The sequence below is a fragment of the Gastrolobium bilobum genome, unplaced genomic scaffold, assembly GCF_033153095.1.
Source record: "Gastrolobium bilobum isolate Gb01-03AN ecotype WA unplaced genomic scaffold, APGP_CSIRO_Gbil_v1 utg2810, whole genome shotgun sequence".
In the NCBI taxonomy this organism is placed as follows: domain Eukaryota; kingdom Viridiplantae; phylum Streptophyta; class Magnoliopsida; order Fabales; family Fabaceae; genus Gastrolobium; species Gastrolobium bilobum.
The window spans coordinates 277983-294274 of NW_026895666.1; the positions used below are offsets into that span (position 1 = coordinate 277983).

The following is a 16292-nucleotide window of genomic DNA, read 5'->3' on the forward strand; positions in this document are numbered from 1 at the left end:
ATTTTAGATGGAGGTGAAGTGTTCCACCTTACCTATATAAAGAAAATAAAACTTTTGTGCAAGGTGAGCTAAAAACTTATGTAAGAATTTTCTAAAGAAAAATTTGAGTAAATGACATCTTTAGAGAATAATATTATAACCACAATTATAGGTGTAGTTTGAGTGTAAACCTCCAATGATATTAAGAAAACTTGACAATTAAAATCCTACAATTATGATAGCAGGAAGATTTTCTGGATTAGGTCCCATATTTTTTACTCCTTTATATTAGAGAAGATTTTTCATATTAAAATATGCTGTGTTTTCTCTCCTCTCAATTTCTGCATTTTCTATTTTTTTTTTTGCGATTTGGTTGGCCTGATTGTGACTTATTTTTGTGCTATTTGAGGGACGCTGTCCCAACATTTTCAAGAGAATCATATTTAGAAAATCAAGTTCAAGCGAACTAAAGTTTGCAATTGAAAAAAATAATGCGTATTGAAACATAATAATAACAATTCTTGAACCGGATGACGATCCAAACAAACAGGATATTAGTACATTGATTTAATTTGGACTGACATTAATTTTTCCAAACAATAAACCCAGCCTAAGACAAATGAAATTGATCGATTTAAATTTTATTTTCTCTTAAAGCTTAAATTGAATTGACTGGTAATCGCCGTCTCTTGTAACATCAATAATAATAATAATTAATATTATGCTGAGACTGATATTGTGCTTGCATTTAATAACTCATATATTTAATAAATTAAAATTATTAAATATAATTACAATTAATGACTGAAATTAAGAATTTAATTTATATTGATATAAAATGACCTTGCCTCTTAGATTAAATATATCATAACCTTACCTATTTTCGTTCTTAGAGGAAGATATGACTTTAAGCCCGTTTGTTTCACCTTATCAAAAAAGTAACTTTTATCTCTTCCTTATTTTAGAAATGTTTTTTTACAAAAGATAAACCTATTTATATTTTTTAAAAATATTTGACTTTTGACTTCTGCTTTTTTTAGAAGTTAAAATTTTTAGCTTATGAAAAAAAGTAGATTTTTGACTTTTTTTTATGACTTGTGTTTTTTTTAAAAGCGAACATACAAACGAATTAAAAATAAAAAGTGATTTTTTTCAAGAAAGCAACTTTTGGTAGAAAAAAAGCTTATCCAAACTGCCCTTTATCCCATTGCATTCCCCAATCCAAACATAAGAAAGTTGCATATGTTTCATTTGAAAATTATGGTTTACATGGGCCAGGGCCAACAAGATTGAGTTAATAGGCCATGATTGCATTGAAGTCCATTATCTCTTGAAGTTGGCCGGGTATGGGTTCTGGACGCGGGATTTGACAATGATAATTGAGAAAGATGCTCAATCCCAACTCTGAAATTGAAAGTTTGATAAGAAGAATTCAGTGAAGAAGATTCCCCCCAAAATTCCCAGAGCAATGCGCGTGCGTGTGTTCTCTCTCTTTCTTCTCTCTTCGCCTAGGGTTTAACACGGGGTTTTCTTCAATCTGATAGCTGATACGACAATGTCATTTTCGTTATTCTCCACGCCGCAGCAACAGCAACAGCAACCGCAACAGCAACTGTTTCAACCACAGCAGCAGTCTCCTTTCCAGCAGAGTAGTTTGTTCCTTCAACAGCAGCAGCAGCAGCAGCAGCAACAACAACAACAACAACAACAATTTCAAGCTCAACAACAGCAACAGCAACAGCAACAACAGCAGCAGCAGCAACCGCAGCTGTTCTTGTACACTAACGATAGAACTCCCGCTAGTTATAGTACCAATTGGGCGGATCTACATCCTGATTCCCAGAAGCTTCTCCTTCTTATCGAGTATGTTCTAATTTCCCCTCACTCCTCAATGTTTCTGCAAAAATTGAGAGAGGAGGGTTTGTATTTCTTGGTTATTATGTGGTCCTTGTTTGAATTTTTAGTTGCTTAACTGCTATCTGTTACTTAGGGGGCGGATATTGGAGTATAGGGACGAAAGTCAGAGACTAGATCAGAGTAATCGTCTGTATGATTCTTCAGTTTCGAACGATGGATTTGAGCTTGATGCTAGCCATATTGTTCAGGTGCTCTCTTTGTGATATTTTTGGTTGTTGTTGCCTTCACGTTGTTGGTTATTTATCTATTCCATTCTTGTTATAAATCAGAAATATGATAGTAATTTTTTTTTTTTTTTTTGGATATTAGAACTGTAATAAAAAGCAGTCTCCTCCTTCCCAAAAAAGAGAAAAAAAGAGAGTATAGATTAACGTTTTCTACTTGAGGCATATTTAATTTCATGTCTAATTTTGTTGTAATTTACATGCCGGAGGTGTTCTGCTGACAATTAACAGAGTCTCTGTTGTCACTAGAATTTTGCATGCAGCAAAACATAAGTTGGATTATAGATTTGCCAGTTTTAAACAAGAGCTGAATGCTGGCCATTTCTATTGCTGCTCTGTTAAAAGAGCAAATATTACCATCGTTAGCTGACTTCTATAAGAAATTTAAATGTATATTATTTGTTGTTTACATTGTAAAGTGGGAAAGAAGTTGGAACAAAACTAGTTGATAGTTGACACTTGACTTGCATGGTTTGCGCTGTTCCTCTATAAAGGAAGCATATCAAATTTAATTAGTTCATTTAGGCAGGGCCTATGACCTTATTAATAAAGAATCTGTGCTTGGTTGTATTTTGTTGTCACCTAAAGGTAGTATATGGTTATTAACCTTCATAAATGGGTTATTTAAGATTAAGCAGACAATCCAACTCTTGTGAAATTTTTGTGGAAACCTACAAATCTACTTTTTAGAGATGTTAAAGCATGATGGTTATTTATGATGTGGTAAGGTTTGCAATCCATTGTTCTATTCCTGTCTGCTTTTCATGTATTGTTAAGCAGTAGTTTTTTTGAATGAATTATTTCTAATGTTGACATGGTTAACTGCTCCATTCTCTCTCAGCATCGTGCTTAATTGATCTATTTATGAAACAATAGTTATTTTCTTCTGATGTTTGATAGGAACTTGGTGGAATTAGCACTGCTATGGAACGACAGAAAACTTTGCTGCAGGAACTGATGTCCGTTGTTAAGGATATGTTACACAACACAGAGGTTGCAGTTCGTTCCTTTATGATGCTACGTCCAAGATTCCTTCATCCCAGTGGGGGTGCATCAAGTGCCACTGCCCCATCACAGACTCCTGGGGCAAATTTAACACCTAGTTCGAGTAGCCAACCAATGGGTACATCTATAGTGCCTGTTTTTGATTTCTATAGCGGTCTTCCAAAGAAACCATCACCCTTTTTTCAGCAAACAGTTTTAAGATTTGAGAAGTATCTTGGTGAATGCCATCAATGGATTGAGGAGTTGGAACAGCTGCTTCTCTTTGACAGTGAGAGAAATACTTCCAGTAATGGATCCTCGTTATTGCAATCCCTTCCCAAAGTCATGACAAATGTGCATGACTTTTTTGTTCACGTGGCTGCAAAGGTAAAGAGAAAAAGTTATAGCTTTTTTAACTGATGTCACACCATACAGCTATGAGTTTATGCACGTTGTAGCGAATTAAACTTTTCCTATTCATAGGTATTGTTCAGAATATGACATTGAAATTTTATGATGTAGGTCTCTTAATACTTTTTTCTCGTCCCTTTCCTTTGTTTTTATCATATTCTAATATAACTCAACTATTTTTTTTTGCTGTTAGTTTGTGTCAAATTGTTTGGGATAAAGGTGTTGTTGATGTTGATGTTGTTAGTTTGTGTCAAATTATAAGCTTTTTTTGTTTATATGGAGTCCATTATGTAGTTCATTCACCTCCCCCTTATTTATGTGTCTATGCTACTTTAAATTTGGATTCTTTGTCTATTCTTCTTATGGAAATGCTATAGTTAGCACCATGCTCGGTTTCCTGCTTATTGTAATGAACAAAGGACAATACTTGGTGTATTTGAGATGATGATACATCATACAAGTGTGGTTGCAGCTTTGCTCAAAATAAGTTCTCATGCAGATATAAAATTGTGCTGTATAATATTTGCCAATTCTCGTTTACAGTAATAATATCTGGTTTTTAAATGCCTATTCAGGTGGAGAGCATTCATCAGTACATTGAATCTATGAAATCAGCATACCTAGCTGATCAGCGCCGCCGGGGGGAGGTGAATGATCCATTTCTAGAAGCTGATCGGCGAGAAACTGCAAGACAAGAAGCTGCTTCAAAAAGAGTTCATCCAACGTTGCATTTACCTGCAAATTCACAACCCTTAACTCAAGTTGCTGGTTTGTTTTCCAGTTCAGTAACTCAAGGGGCGTTGATTGCCCCGCAGACATCTGCAGCAACTTCATCTTTGTCATCAGGAAGTGGTTTCTCTCTTTTTAGCACGCCTTCTTCTGCTCCATCATCTTCTATGCCATCTTCTTTGTTTACAACACCAATAACTCCTGCTCCAGGATCATCTTGGTTTGGATCATCTACTGCTACACCTCAAACCTCACTTTTTGGTCCTTCATCATCATCCTTACCTGGTCCTGCATCAACTCCCTCTCTGTTTAGTAATACTGCTCCATTGTTTAGTACAACTCCGGCTGCAGGTTCACTCTTTTCAACTCCATTTGTTTCAGGTACTCTCTTTGATTATAGTTCTTAGTTATCTTACTTTCAAGTGTTAACAAACTATGTAGTTGTTTTAGATAAAAGATTGATATGGAAATCACAGTTTTCTTTTGAGGGCTGATTCACGACAACAGAAGACATAGGAATTAAACGATCAAAGTTAGGGTTTTCTTGGGAGAATTAAGGGAATAAATTAGGGGAATTGAAGGCTTGTACATGATATTTTGGGGCAAGGCTGGTTTGCAAGTAAAAAGAGCAAGGGTTTAACCTTCAAGATTAGGAATTGGAATTTTTTGGAGTTTAGGGAATTTCAAACAAGGGATTTTTAGGGATTTGATAAGGTGAATATTTAATGCTTTTTGCGAAATGAATGGGATCTTTTCACTTGTAAGGGAGAATTAGGATTGTAGAAGAAATTAACTTTTCTAAGAGAGAGACCCATTTAAATAATCTCTTTATTTTTTGTTATATATTTTGTGTAGTTGGTTATACCACTTGTATAGGGCTATTTAAACTTGTGGACCAAGTAGTCCGCAACTTAAGGCCCAAGTCAAATAATCAGCTTCCTATAAGCATGAATAAAAGCCCAATAGATAATTGTAACTTTGGAAAGCACATAGATAGATGGAAGTTGGAACTATATATTGGATTTCATGATCCTTATGGAAAATTACTAAAATATCCCCAGGACTGAATATATAATATTAACTTAATAAGCACTAGCTGCCCCATATTTGGAAATTACAAGGGAATTACTTACAGTCCATCCTACAATTAAATGTAAACCAAATTATTGGAATATTTGGATGTTTAAGCTTGTGTCTTGTGGATTGTACTGCCAGCATGAAGGGATTTGGATAGGTTTAAATGTTCCCAATACTGGTTGTCATGATAGTTGAAGCAGAAAGATTTTCTTGTTCCTGTTTTGGGTTATTTTCTAAAATTTTATTGTATGCAATGGAACAATTGTATGCTTATGTTTAAATTATTAAATAATTGGGAGAGCACCAGTTCTGGTGAAGTTTTTGTTTGTTTGTTTGTTTGTTTGCAATTAGGTTGTTTGAATGAATGTTTTCAAAATCAGACCGGTTATTGAATCGGTAATGGGAAATGGTTAAGGTTCAACTTGAACCAGGGTTTCATTATCATATATACATATAGGGCAAATTCTGGTGCACATGGCTCCTTGACTTGCAAGGTAGGGGTGAGGGTCGATTGTACTCAACTTTACCCTTGTATTTTTGCAACGAAGTTGTTTTTCGGACTTGAACCCGTGACCTTCCGGTCACAAGAGCAACCTTAGGCTCGCTGTCCATTATCATATATACAGATATAGTGTATAAATAATATGTAAGAAAAATGCAATATACAAATGATAAGTGTATAAATATAACCATGGAAAAAAAAAGGTTGAAATATATATTCTAGTATAATTAAATCAATTTATCACTTATAGTAAGTATTAAACTAAAGTATTGTACTAGAACTAACATATTTTTTAACTTAGACTAGTCTGATGTTTGAATTAGTAAAAGAAGAGAAGTAAAACTTCTCATCCTATATTAGTCTCATATCAAATATGTATAAAAAAAGTTGAAGATTTCCATTATAAACTGAAGCCAAGCTTGTATTTGTCTTATATTGGGACGTATCAATAGGAGTGAGACGGAGTTTGGGTTCTAAATAGGGAACCAAATAATCAGTGTAGTGAAAACTTTTAAATTGTTTTTAATAATAAAATTAATAATTTTTTTTTTTTTAAAGAATTGGTTCAATCATGTGAACTATTACATGGATTGATATGTCCGATACTGGTATTCTGGTTTAAACGTTGGTTTTGGAAAACATGGTTTTTTAGGATCTTTTTTGACCAGCCGGAGGGCTGATTCCCGGTTTTTCCAGTATGACCAGATGGTCCAGTCCGTGTCTGAAAACCTGGTTGAAATCATCGAATATAATATTATTGAACTTGACTGTGAGAGAGAGAAATAAAAGAAACAGGATGGCTTCGAGTACCATTAGACATTTAGGCCATGACTTTGTCAATTTCTGTGATTTTCCTCCTTTCTTTCATTATTTGGAGTAAAGAAAAAAAGGGAGGTGGGGTGGGTGGGATTTTGTTCATCTTTCTTATTTCGATCTTCACTTTTTTACTCAGGTGCTGCAACAGGATCAGGGGCAAGCTTTGGGCATGGATCAGTAAGTAAACTTGCCTTTCTGGCTCATTTATAGACTATTTCTGTCAATAAATTAACAGAATCCTAGTATACTTTGTCACGTCAGCCTTGATAAAATTAAGCATTGTGATCTGCTAGTTTTGTGATTTCTTTTATGGTTTGCATGATTGGATCTTCTAAGCCTTCTTTTCTATGATGTTCTTGCAGAAAAATCCACGGCCAAAATCCAGAACTGCCCGACGGTAATAAAAGCGATCTGAAATCATAGAGTTGATGGGATCCTTTTCTGCAACCGAACAAACATACAATGCTCCACTTGAAATATTGGTTTTTCCTTGTTAGATGGTCTTAGGATTGGTTTTTGCTATGAATCTGATGAGTCTTGGAACGTGGATGCTGATTTGAAGGCACGGATACATGTTGACATCAGGGTTCAATCCATGGAGTTGTTTCATTTGGCATTCTATGAGTTACTATTGGACCCATTTTCTTTATCATTGTAGATTAATATAGGTTAGATGATTTTGAATGCGAAATTTTCATGAATTGTAGCTAGTCTGTTTAGAAGAGAGCAAGATTGGAGCAGTGGTAAAACTGTGCCATTGTGATTGAAATGTCATGGGTTCGAATCAAGGAAATAACCTTTCTGCAATTATGTAAGGGTAATGTTGCGTATAAAAATTGCTTTCACATAATCTTCGTTAGTCAAGGTTTAACGGAGAGTGGTGTAATTAGCCTGTCTAGCTTATTTCATGATACATTGTAGCTAGCTTCTTTCCCGGTTCCGGTTTGGGCCTGATTCATCGTTTACTATTGTAAAAGATACAAAGTTGCTAGGCGGTTGTTTGGATACATTTTTTTTTTCTTGGTAAATTGTTTGGATACATTTTATTGATATATTTTAAACGTGGAGTAACTGATCTTTAATATTTCTTTTTTAATTTGACGATTTTCACTCAAATCTCCGTTTGTTCCATTGAGATAGAGTTTGACTTTGGAGATGGGACCAATTGGGATGGGATATACGAGGAAAGGAAGTATGGGATTTGATTGCCAATGTTTCGATGTTCAAATAAAGGAATAATTACATTGATTTTCCCTAACATTAGTGCTTATTAAATTTACATTTATCTTGTTTAGAAAATCATATTCCTTTTTTTTTATATATATTTATCGAGACTTATGTAGAATGGAAAAGATTGACTCTTGGCGGGTTTACCTAACTCGACTTAGGAGAAGTATTTCTATGGTTCAAGTTTATAGAATTTGTAGGTGCTCTCTTTCACACGTAGGGGATAAAAAGATAAAATCAAAGAAAAAGCAAGGATAAGATGGTCAATTTTTTTTTTTATTGTGAGTGGGAACATGAAAAAATTATATGGGCCGGGAGCTTTTAATTATTTTTTCTCGACTCAGATTATTATTTAAAGTGATTTTTGGATATTTAATGTCTCAAGCTTACTAACGACTACTTAAATTAATTAGGCGTAAAGTAGGTATATAATATTTCACCAAAGGTGTTAATATAATAAGGTTAACTTCGTTTGAGGTAACTGTAACTACTACTTAAATTAATTAGGTGAAGTTGACGCAGGGACATAACATCCATAAAGCAGAAGTGCCTTTCAATTTCTCATCTTTCTTCTTCTTGTTTTTTTTTTTTTTAATCTTTCCAAATAGAGGGTGTAACCGATTGGATAAAAGGTCAAAGTGCTATTGTACCCGACAATAAGAAAAAAAATGAGTGCAGCAATATTAGGAACACAATGGAATCTCAATTTCTTTTGAATTTGAATTTGACCATTCGTCCTTTTCTTCATTTGTTTCATCCCCCTCCTCGCTGTTGTTAATTTCCTTCTATAATGAATCATCTTATTTTGTCCTCCACAAAATATCCAAACATAAGTTGAGGGCAATCCTGAATTGAAGTTGAACACTAAAAGGGACATCATATGATTGACTATTTACTGCTTGATTGAAACCTTCTCAAGTATTTCAAATTTTGTTGATTTTTACTGATGTCTACACCCTATTCGATGAGAAAACTCTTCTTTGGTCGTCAATGCAAATCTTCCATAATCGATTTATTAAAAATAAAAAAATACAAATAAAAAAATCAATGAAAATGAGATTGAATATCAGTCTATCACTTTAATTTCTTATTTATGGTACACTTGAAGAGAAATAAACACGCTTCACTAGTTATTTGTTAGATCGTATGAGGTGATAAAATAGTAACCATGCATAATTTTTTTAACACCAGAAGTACCACAAATGGCACATTCAGACGTGTGTAAAATTACAAAAGAAAAGGAGCAGAAATAGAAGTCAAGAGAAAAATATTTTTATAATTATTTAAGAATATTAATTTAATTTACAAATATATTATTGCATTAGTACATTTAACAAATATTTTGATATAGAAAAGAATGTTACAAAACTTTCAGAATACAAAGTGAAGATGGTAAATTACAACCCACTATCTCTATTGATAAAAATTCAATCCTTATCTATTTCCTGTGAACAGTTTCTCTATATATTTCACTTGTCTTTGAATTAAATTCCACCTCTAGAGCATAAGCTTAGCCTTATGCAGCCTGTATTTGTGCCTCACTGCTATCGTTTTCTGTTCTAATCATATTTCTTTTTAGCCTCTGCAGTTCAGCCAGCACCTCATCAGCCTTACGGTGTGATTGATCTCCGGAAGAGAACACATGAATGTTGTTCTTGGCCTCAATCCAACTTAACCCTGGATCTTTCTCCAGCATCAATCCCCTCATATTTCTTCTTATTTCTGCAACTTTATCCCATTTCCCTGAAGCAGCGTATAGATTAGAAAGCAAAACAAGCGTTGGACCATCTTTTGCATCCAATCTCAAAACTTCCTCTGCTGCATGAACTCCCACATTCAAATTTTTATTTATGACACAGGCACTTAGCAAAGTTCTCCACAGTTCTAAATTATCCTCAATATAAGGAGATTTCTTGATAATTTCTTCTGCCTCTTCCAGTAATGCTGCCCGACTCAACAAAGTTACCATGCAAGAGTAGTGCTTAGGTCCAGGAACCAAACCAATTAAGTTCATATAATTCCAGAGGAATTTTCCTTGCTCAACCAACCTATTGTGGCTGCAAGTAGACAATAGAGACAAGAATGTCACTTGATCTGGAACCAGACCTTGTTCAAGAATCTCCTCGAAAAGTTTCAATGCCTCCTCCACCATTCCGTGGTGACTATATCCTCCAAGCATTGAGTTCCAGCACTTCAAATCTGGGTCTGAAACTTGAGAAAATACCAAATATGCAGCTTCGAGGCTACCGTTTTTGGCATACATATCAATTAGACTCCCAGAAACAGACATTTCAACATCATAACCCAATTTAACAGCGTAACAATGAATTATTTCACCTTGTCTTAGAATTGCAAGGTCAGCACATGCACCCAAAACTCCACTGAGAACATAGTCATCGACCTCATGGGCTTCATGAAACATTTCATAAAAGCATCTAATTGCATTCATTCCATCAGTCATTTTACAATAACCAGTGATCATTTCAGTCCAGAGAATAACATCCTTTGCTGAGATTGAATCAAATACTCTCTGAGCGGCTTGAGTTTCATGATTTTTGAAATACATAGACACTAGAGTACTTCCTACAAACACACTTCTCTCAAATCCCGCTTTAGTTACCTGCGCATGAAGAGGTTTTCCATAACTGGAAGATGGGAATGCACCCGTTGCAGATATAGTGCCAGCATAAGTATAGTCATCTGGTTTAGGAAAACACAATTCCTGTAGCTGGACAAACAAATTCATGGCCTTCTCTCCATCCTCATTCTCAGAATACCCAGCAATCATCGAGTTCCAAGAAACTAAATCCGGGTTTTCCATTCCACTAAAAATCCTATATGCTGTTTGTGTATTGCCAACATTGCAGTACATGTCAAGCAGAGCATTTTGCAGATGCAAATCGGGTGACACATTCCTAACAATTACATGAGCATGAATCAATCTCCCAGAATGATGATCTTTCAGACGACTACAAGCATTCAAAACCATACAATACGTGAATTGGGTTGGGGTAAAACCAAACCTCACCATTGCAATAAAGAGACCAACACCTTCCTTGATCTCATTATTCTTCAGATATCCTACAATCAAAGAATTCCAAGCAACATCATCTCTATCAGGCATATCCCGAAAAACCAATTCAGCAGAACTCAAATCCCTGCAATTAGAATACATATTAAGCAAAGAAGTTTGGACACAAACATCATTCAAACAATCCAACTTCAAGCCCTTGGCGTGAAGTGAAGATCCAATCCACCAATCTTCAAGCAAGGAAGATGCTTGCAGTAAGCTAGTAAAAGTCATGCTGGAGGGCATAAGACCTCTAGCTTCCATCTGGGTATACAGTTTTAGGGCTGAAATGGCATGGTGTGATACTCGAGAATAGGCTGCAAGGAGCGCATTGTAAGAAACAAGAGTTCTATGAGGCATTTTGTCAAACACAAGGTGGGAGTCCCTGAGTGAACCACAACGTGCATACATGGAGAGGATGTTGTTGTACACAAAGGGAGAATGGGAGCCGAAGGAGGTGGTAGTAGTTAATATGAGGGCGTGGAGTTGACGCGCCTCTCGCAGTGAGGTTAGGGTGCTGCATTTTTGCAACAGAGACAGAACATGAGCCTCTGCTACACAATAACATACCTTGTTCATGTATGTAATGTACCCCTTGTTATGTTATCAAAAAAAAAAAAAATGTACCCCTTGTTGTAATGAATGCCGTTTTGCTCCTTATTTTCTGTCTCTTTGAAATATTAATGAGGCATTCGTCCCCCCCGGAAATTTTTTTGCCTTAGATATCGATAAGTGATAGAGAAAATACGTAGAACAACAATAATATTTTTTTTTCAATGACGCATACTCCAGTTAGATGAACTTATTTTTCTTATAATTGACCCTATTTAATAATTGGATTTGGAGTTTATTATGTATAGGAGATAATTATTTTTATTTTCTACCCACATAAAAAATGTGTGTGGTACATTTGTTTTTATAAATTATATATATATAAGAGATAAAATTATCTCCAGCAATATGATAAACATTAATCACTTTAATAACAACTTTGTAAGCTTTTGGACATCAACATTAAAAGACAGATAAGAAAGAATGAAGCGATTACTAGAAAGTCAGGATTCATTTACCTGAATGAATTTGAATTCTTATTAACTCTTAAATAATAATTGAATGACCTCCACCATTTTAATTTAGCTAACAACTGTTTTTAAATATTTACAAATTTTAGCTTAATTTTTACATAAGTTGGGTTAAGATTTATTTTAAAGTTTATATAATTATAAAGCTATACTTTAAGTTATCAAAAAGGCAATTTAAGCTTGACGAGCCAGTCTATTTAAGTAAATATGAATATATATAATAACAATGCTATTATTATTATTATTACACTATCTTAAAATTATATATTTTTTAATATATTTAAAATCTTAAGTTTGTTTTAAAGATTTAAAAAAGTGAGACTGTAGTCTATATCAAATAAATAAAATAATTAATTCAAATTTTATGTTTGAGAAATAGATCAAACCTGCAGTTTAAAATAAGACCTACCTCACCCTAGTCAAAAGTTTATTAGATTATTATATTGTATTATTCTAACCCACGAGGCCACGATATCATATAACATAATGGTCAAAATTCCAAAAATAAAATAAAATAAAAAAGAACAAGGCAATGGTAATGATCAAGGTAGTTAAAAATGATATTTTATGTAAATATAGAAGGGGCATAAAAAATTGTAAAAACGTTTGGAATATTGATAAAAATATTTTAATGAAAAAAAATCCTAAAAACGTACTGATAAATAGAGATTTTAACTACCATGGTAATGATGCTGAAAATGCACAGAAAAAGTGACTAAACAGAAAGTTACAATTTCATAAAAAAAATAATCCTCTGATTCTCAATTTTTATTAACAAAATAACAAAATTCAACTCTTTTGACAAGGGTTATAAGCACCATGTTATAAATTAATTATAAATTGCTCGAAAAATTTAAAATTTAAAATCTAAAAAATAAAGAAAATTCCTAAAAATAAACATAAAGATAATTAACTTCTAAAAATAAATAAACAATTATAATTCTATCATTCAAAACACGCCCCAAGTCGTAGATCTCAAATCTTGACAAATTTGTTGATTTTCTTTCTTGTCAAACAAATCACAATCATATTTGTTGCTTTATTTGAACTTGATTTTGATCGTAACTTGTTATATTTTAAATTATTGCTTCTTTTAATAATTGGGCCACATTTCTGGTTTATCCTGAACTTCTTGAATCAATGGTTGAGTCATGTGCATGCTAGGAAAAGATCTATCCTCGGATCTTCTTTCTCTTCATTGATCTCGGTCTCTTTAGATACAAACTCAAATGATAATTCTTCCTTTATTAGATCCTCATCATCTGATTCTCGATCAGAATGATCATCATAGACTGGATGATCTTTATAAACTGAATTTTCAGCGTATGTTAGATAATTACCGTAAATTGGATAATCATCATAAATTGAATTATCATCATAGATTGGATAATCATCATAAACAGGATTATAATCATAAACTTCAAAGTTAGTAATGTTAAGCTGCATCTAAATATCTTGAAAGATGGACTGATTTGCAGGTTGACTCCCCAATTTCGTCCCTAGTTTAGAATTCCCAAAGGATTAACGTTCTCCTCTTCGTCTTCAGATTCGTCCTCTAATTTCATTCCTTCTTCGGATTGAATGCCAATTTTGATCTCGCAAATCGTAGTCCCAGATATTGGATTTTCATGCTCTACGCTTCTACAAGTTGTCGCTCAAAAACTTGGATTTTCTCGCTATATGCCCGAACGAGTTGTCGTTCAAAATTTTGGATTTTCTTGCTCTGCGCTTGCACAAATAGTTGTTTCAAAACTTGAATTTTCTTGTCCAATACTAGCTCAAGTTGTAGCTTAAAATCTTGGATCAGCCTTCCGCGAGTCTGTCCGACACAGTTATCTGTCTTCGTTAAGAACGAATCCATCTCCCTCACCATCACGACTCTGCCATCGACGACCTCTACGTACAATTCTGTTCAATCATTGGTTGAAGGCAACCTAGTGCTCTGATACCAAATGATGCCAAAGCAATACCCCATTGGTTAAACAGAAAGAAAAACTAAACGCAAGAATAGCGAGAAAAAATTATTTCTCTTTTCTGAATTTTATTTAACCAAAAATAATCAAATAAAAATAGAGTTCTCTATGCCTTAAATAGGTGAAGCAAAATAAAATGAAAATAAAACCAAAATAGAATCAAAGACATAACAAATAATTATTAAAAAATCCTAAACTATAAAATAAATCTAAAAAGCTCAAAATGACACACGTAAGCACACATGAATATTTATAATCCATTCTTATATGCATCAGACAAAAGTGAATCACTGCATTTAGTTATCCATGCTTATTAGCTAATTCGAGGAGAGATGAACACAGTTCTTGGGGTTTGGAAAGCATAGCCATATGATCTGCTTCTTTGATCTCTCGCACCACATCAATCCCAGCATTTTGGATCATCCATTGCTGAAACTCCAATGGATATACTAAGTCCTCATTGCAAACAATAAAAGCACGTGGAACAGACCCATATCCCTCTTTAGAGAAATTCTTTGCCTTATACAACTCTTCAGAAAAAAGTAACCCTGGCATTATTAAAGTCTTGGCCAATTCCAAATCCTGCAAAATCCAAGCCGCCAAAAAGATTTTGAATGGGCTACAAGCATTTGTGGGTGTAATAACATGAAATTTAAAGAATGGATAATGCATAAATTTATTCATTAATTTTAAGAAATTATATAATATTTATTATATATTAATATAATAACATGAAATTTGTGATCATTTAATCACAAAGACTTTAATATCATGTAAAGAATCAATTTAATACAATATCATATATTATATTGGGAAAGGTTATACTTACTACCTATTTTTCTTACAACCTCTTACTACCAAATCTTAACCGTTGATTTCCGTCAATCTAACGGTTATAATTTATGGGGTCATATTTATTAATTAATTATTAATTTACAATAAATTATAACCATTAGATTGACGGAAATCAACGGTTAAGATTTGGTAGTAAGAGATAGTAAGAAAAGTAGGTAGTAAGTATAACCTATCCCTATTATATTTCTTGAAGAGTGAAATGAGATTGCTGAGAGAAGAAACTAGGAATACCTCGGTGGAGCAGAGTTGATAGAGCTTAGTGGACAAGAACTTATGACCAAAAAGCAATGACGTTTTGCTTCCACGGGATGAGAGCTCACAGTCTAACCATTCCTTAACTGGGTATCTCTCAATGAACTATCCATATCAAAAGGTCAAGTAGATTAGTAACGAACATTAAGACCAAGGAAATGTATTAATTATTGATTTTTATTGGGACAAAAGTGTTCTCATTTGACAAATTTAAGCAATATTCTCATATTCGAGTATTGACAAATTAAATGATAGTAACTATAAGAAGTATCTAGCAAGGGAAAGTGTTCGCCTTTCGCAGAAAAATACCTGTTCTGATACATATGATGGTTTGTGTTGGGTATCAGGCATATGAGCTGTTAAAAAAACTCCCATTTGTATTTTTTCTGGAAAATTGTCCATAGCAAGTGCTATACTCAACCCTCCAAAACTATGTCCCACAAGAACCACCTTTTCATTTGGAGCAAGCGAAGTCAAGAAATCCAACAAAGGCTTAGAATACTCAGAAAACGTATGAACGTCTTCAATTTTATTTGTGTTGATGCCAGAAGCTGCAAGGTTGATAGCTGTGACCTCGTGGCCAGAAGACTCCAATAGTGGTTTAAGCTTATACCAACACCAGGCGCCATGGCAAACACCATGCACCAGAACAAAATGCTTTGGGTCGATATTTTCTTCAGCCATTATTATGCTTGTGTTGTGCTTTGCTCTTTCTTATTCTCTATATATAGAAAGATACAAAGTTGAATTTGGCATTGCATGAAATGTATTTGTTAGGACATGGAACCTACGGGGGTGGGGGGATACCATCCATAGTGAGTTCTCTCTCTCAATTTTAAAATTCCATATTAATATGTTATCCTCTCTACCAGTACTTAGGTCCAAAATACTTAATTAATCTGCCACTATTCAAATATCTGGCTAGCGCAAGTCTAATCCAGCACCGATAACACTGTCGGACAGATCAAGGAGGAGCTCATAATGGGAGATCACCATTAAAATCATAACAAATGAGTCCGACATCATATCTCAATTCAAAACTTTAATACATTATATTTACATATATTCTCCCATGTATATGAACTTAATTTACTTTAATTTATTGATGATAGTTCCCCACCCCACGTTTCCTCTGAAATTATTGCAATGGTTGATGCGGATTAATTAATCACAAGCTGAGAATCTCCTCTCTGT

At 33.9% G+C, this 16292-nt stretch overlaps 2 protein-coding genes across 2 annotated transcripts; one reads left to right on the forward strand and one right to left on the reverse strand.

Moving 5' to 3' along the window:
• Positions 1–1398: 1398 nt before the first annotated feature.
• LOC133288003 (nuclear pore complex protein NUP58) lies at positions 1399–7755 on the forward strand. Its single transcript, XM_061485699.1, has 6 exons — positions 1399–1842; positions 1970–2084; positions 3021–3491; positions 4091–4625; positions 6776–6816; positions 7002–7755. The coding sequence occupies exons 1-6, from the start codon at positions 1535–1537 to the stop codon at positions 7038–7040; spliced, it is 1509 nt and encodes a 502-aa protein (XP_061341683.1). The 5' UTR covers positions 1399–1534; the 3' UTR covers positions 7041–7755.
• Positions 7756–9319: 1564 nt separating this feature from the next.
• Positions 9320–15782, reverse strand: LOC133287691 (pentatricopeptide repeat-containing protein At3g50420). The gene is made up of 6 exons (XM_061485353.1): positions 15408–15782; positions 15078–15203; positions 14302–14573; positions 13545–13659; positions 13240–13458; positions 9320–11530 (listed from the first exon to the last, which is right to left on the reverse strand). The coding sequence occupies exons 1-6, from the start codon at positions 15780–15782 to the stop codon at positions 9383–9385; spliced, it is 3255 nt and encodes a 1084-aa protein (XP_061341337.1). The 3' UTR covers positions 9320–9382.
• Between the last annotated feature and the right edge of the window lie 510 nt (positions 15783–16292).

Bases quoted from the DNA above. Each gene is read 5' to 3' on its own strand.
- LOC133287691 (XM_061485353.1), bottom strand. From the start codon at position 15,782: ATGGCTGAAGAAAATATCGACCCAAAGCATTTTGTTCTGGTGCATGGT. The intron at 13,660-14,301 runs GCATGGATAACT...GACAACTTGTAG, and splicing joins CTCCTCGAATTAGCTAATAA to AAGCGTAGAGCATGAAAATC. The intron at 13,459-13,544 runs GTTAATCCTTTG...ATTTAGATGCAG, and splicing joins CTGAAGACGAAGAGGAGAAC to CTTAACATTACTAACTTTGA.
- LOC133288003 (XM_061485699.1), top strand. From the start codon at position 1,535: ATGTCATTTTCGTTATTCTCCACGCCGCAGCAACAGCAACAGCAACCG. The intron at 1,843-1,969 runs GTATGTTCTAAT...TCTGTTACTTAG, and splicing joins AAGCTTCTCCTTCTTATCGA to GGGGCGGATATTGGAGTATA. The intron at 6,817-7,001 runs GTAAGTAAACTT...ATGTTCTTGCAG, and splicing joins CAAGCTTTGGGCATGGATCA to AAAAATCCACGGCCAAAATC.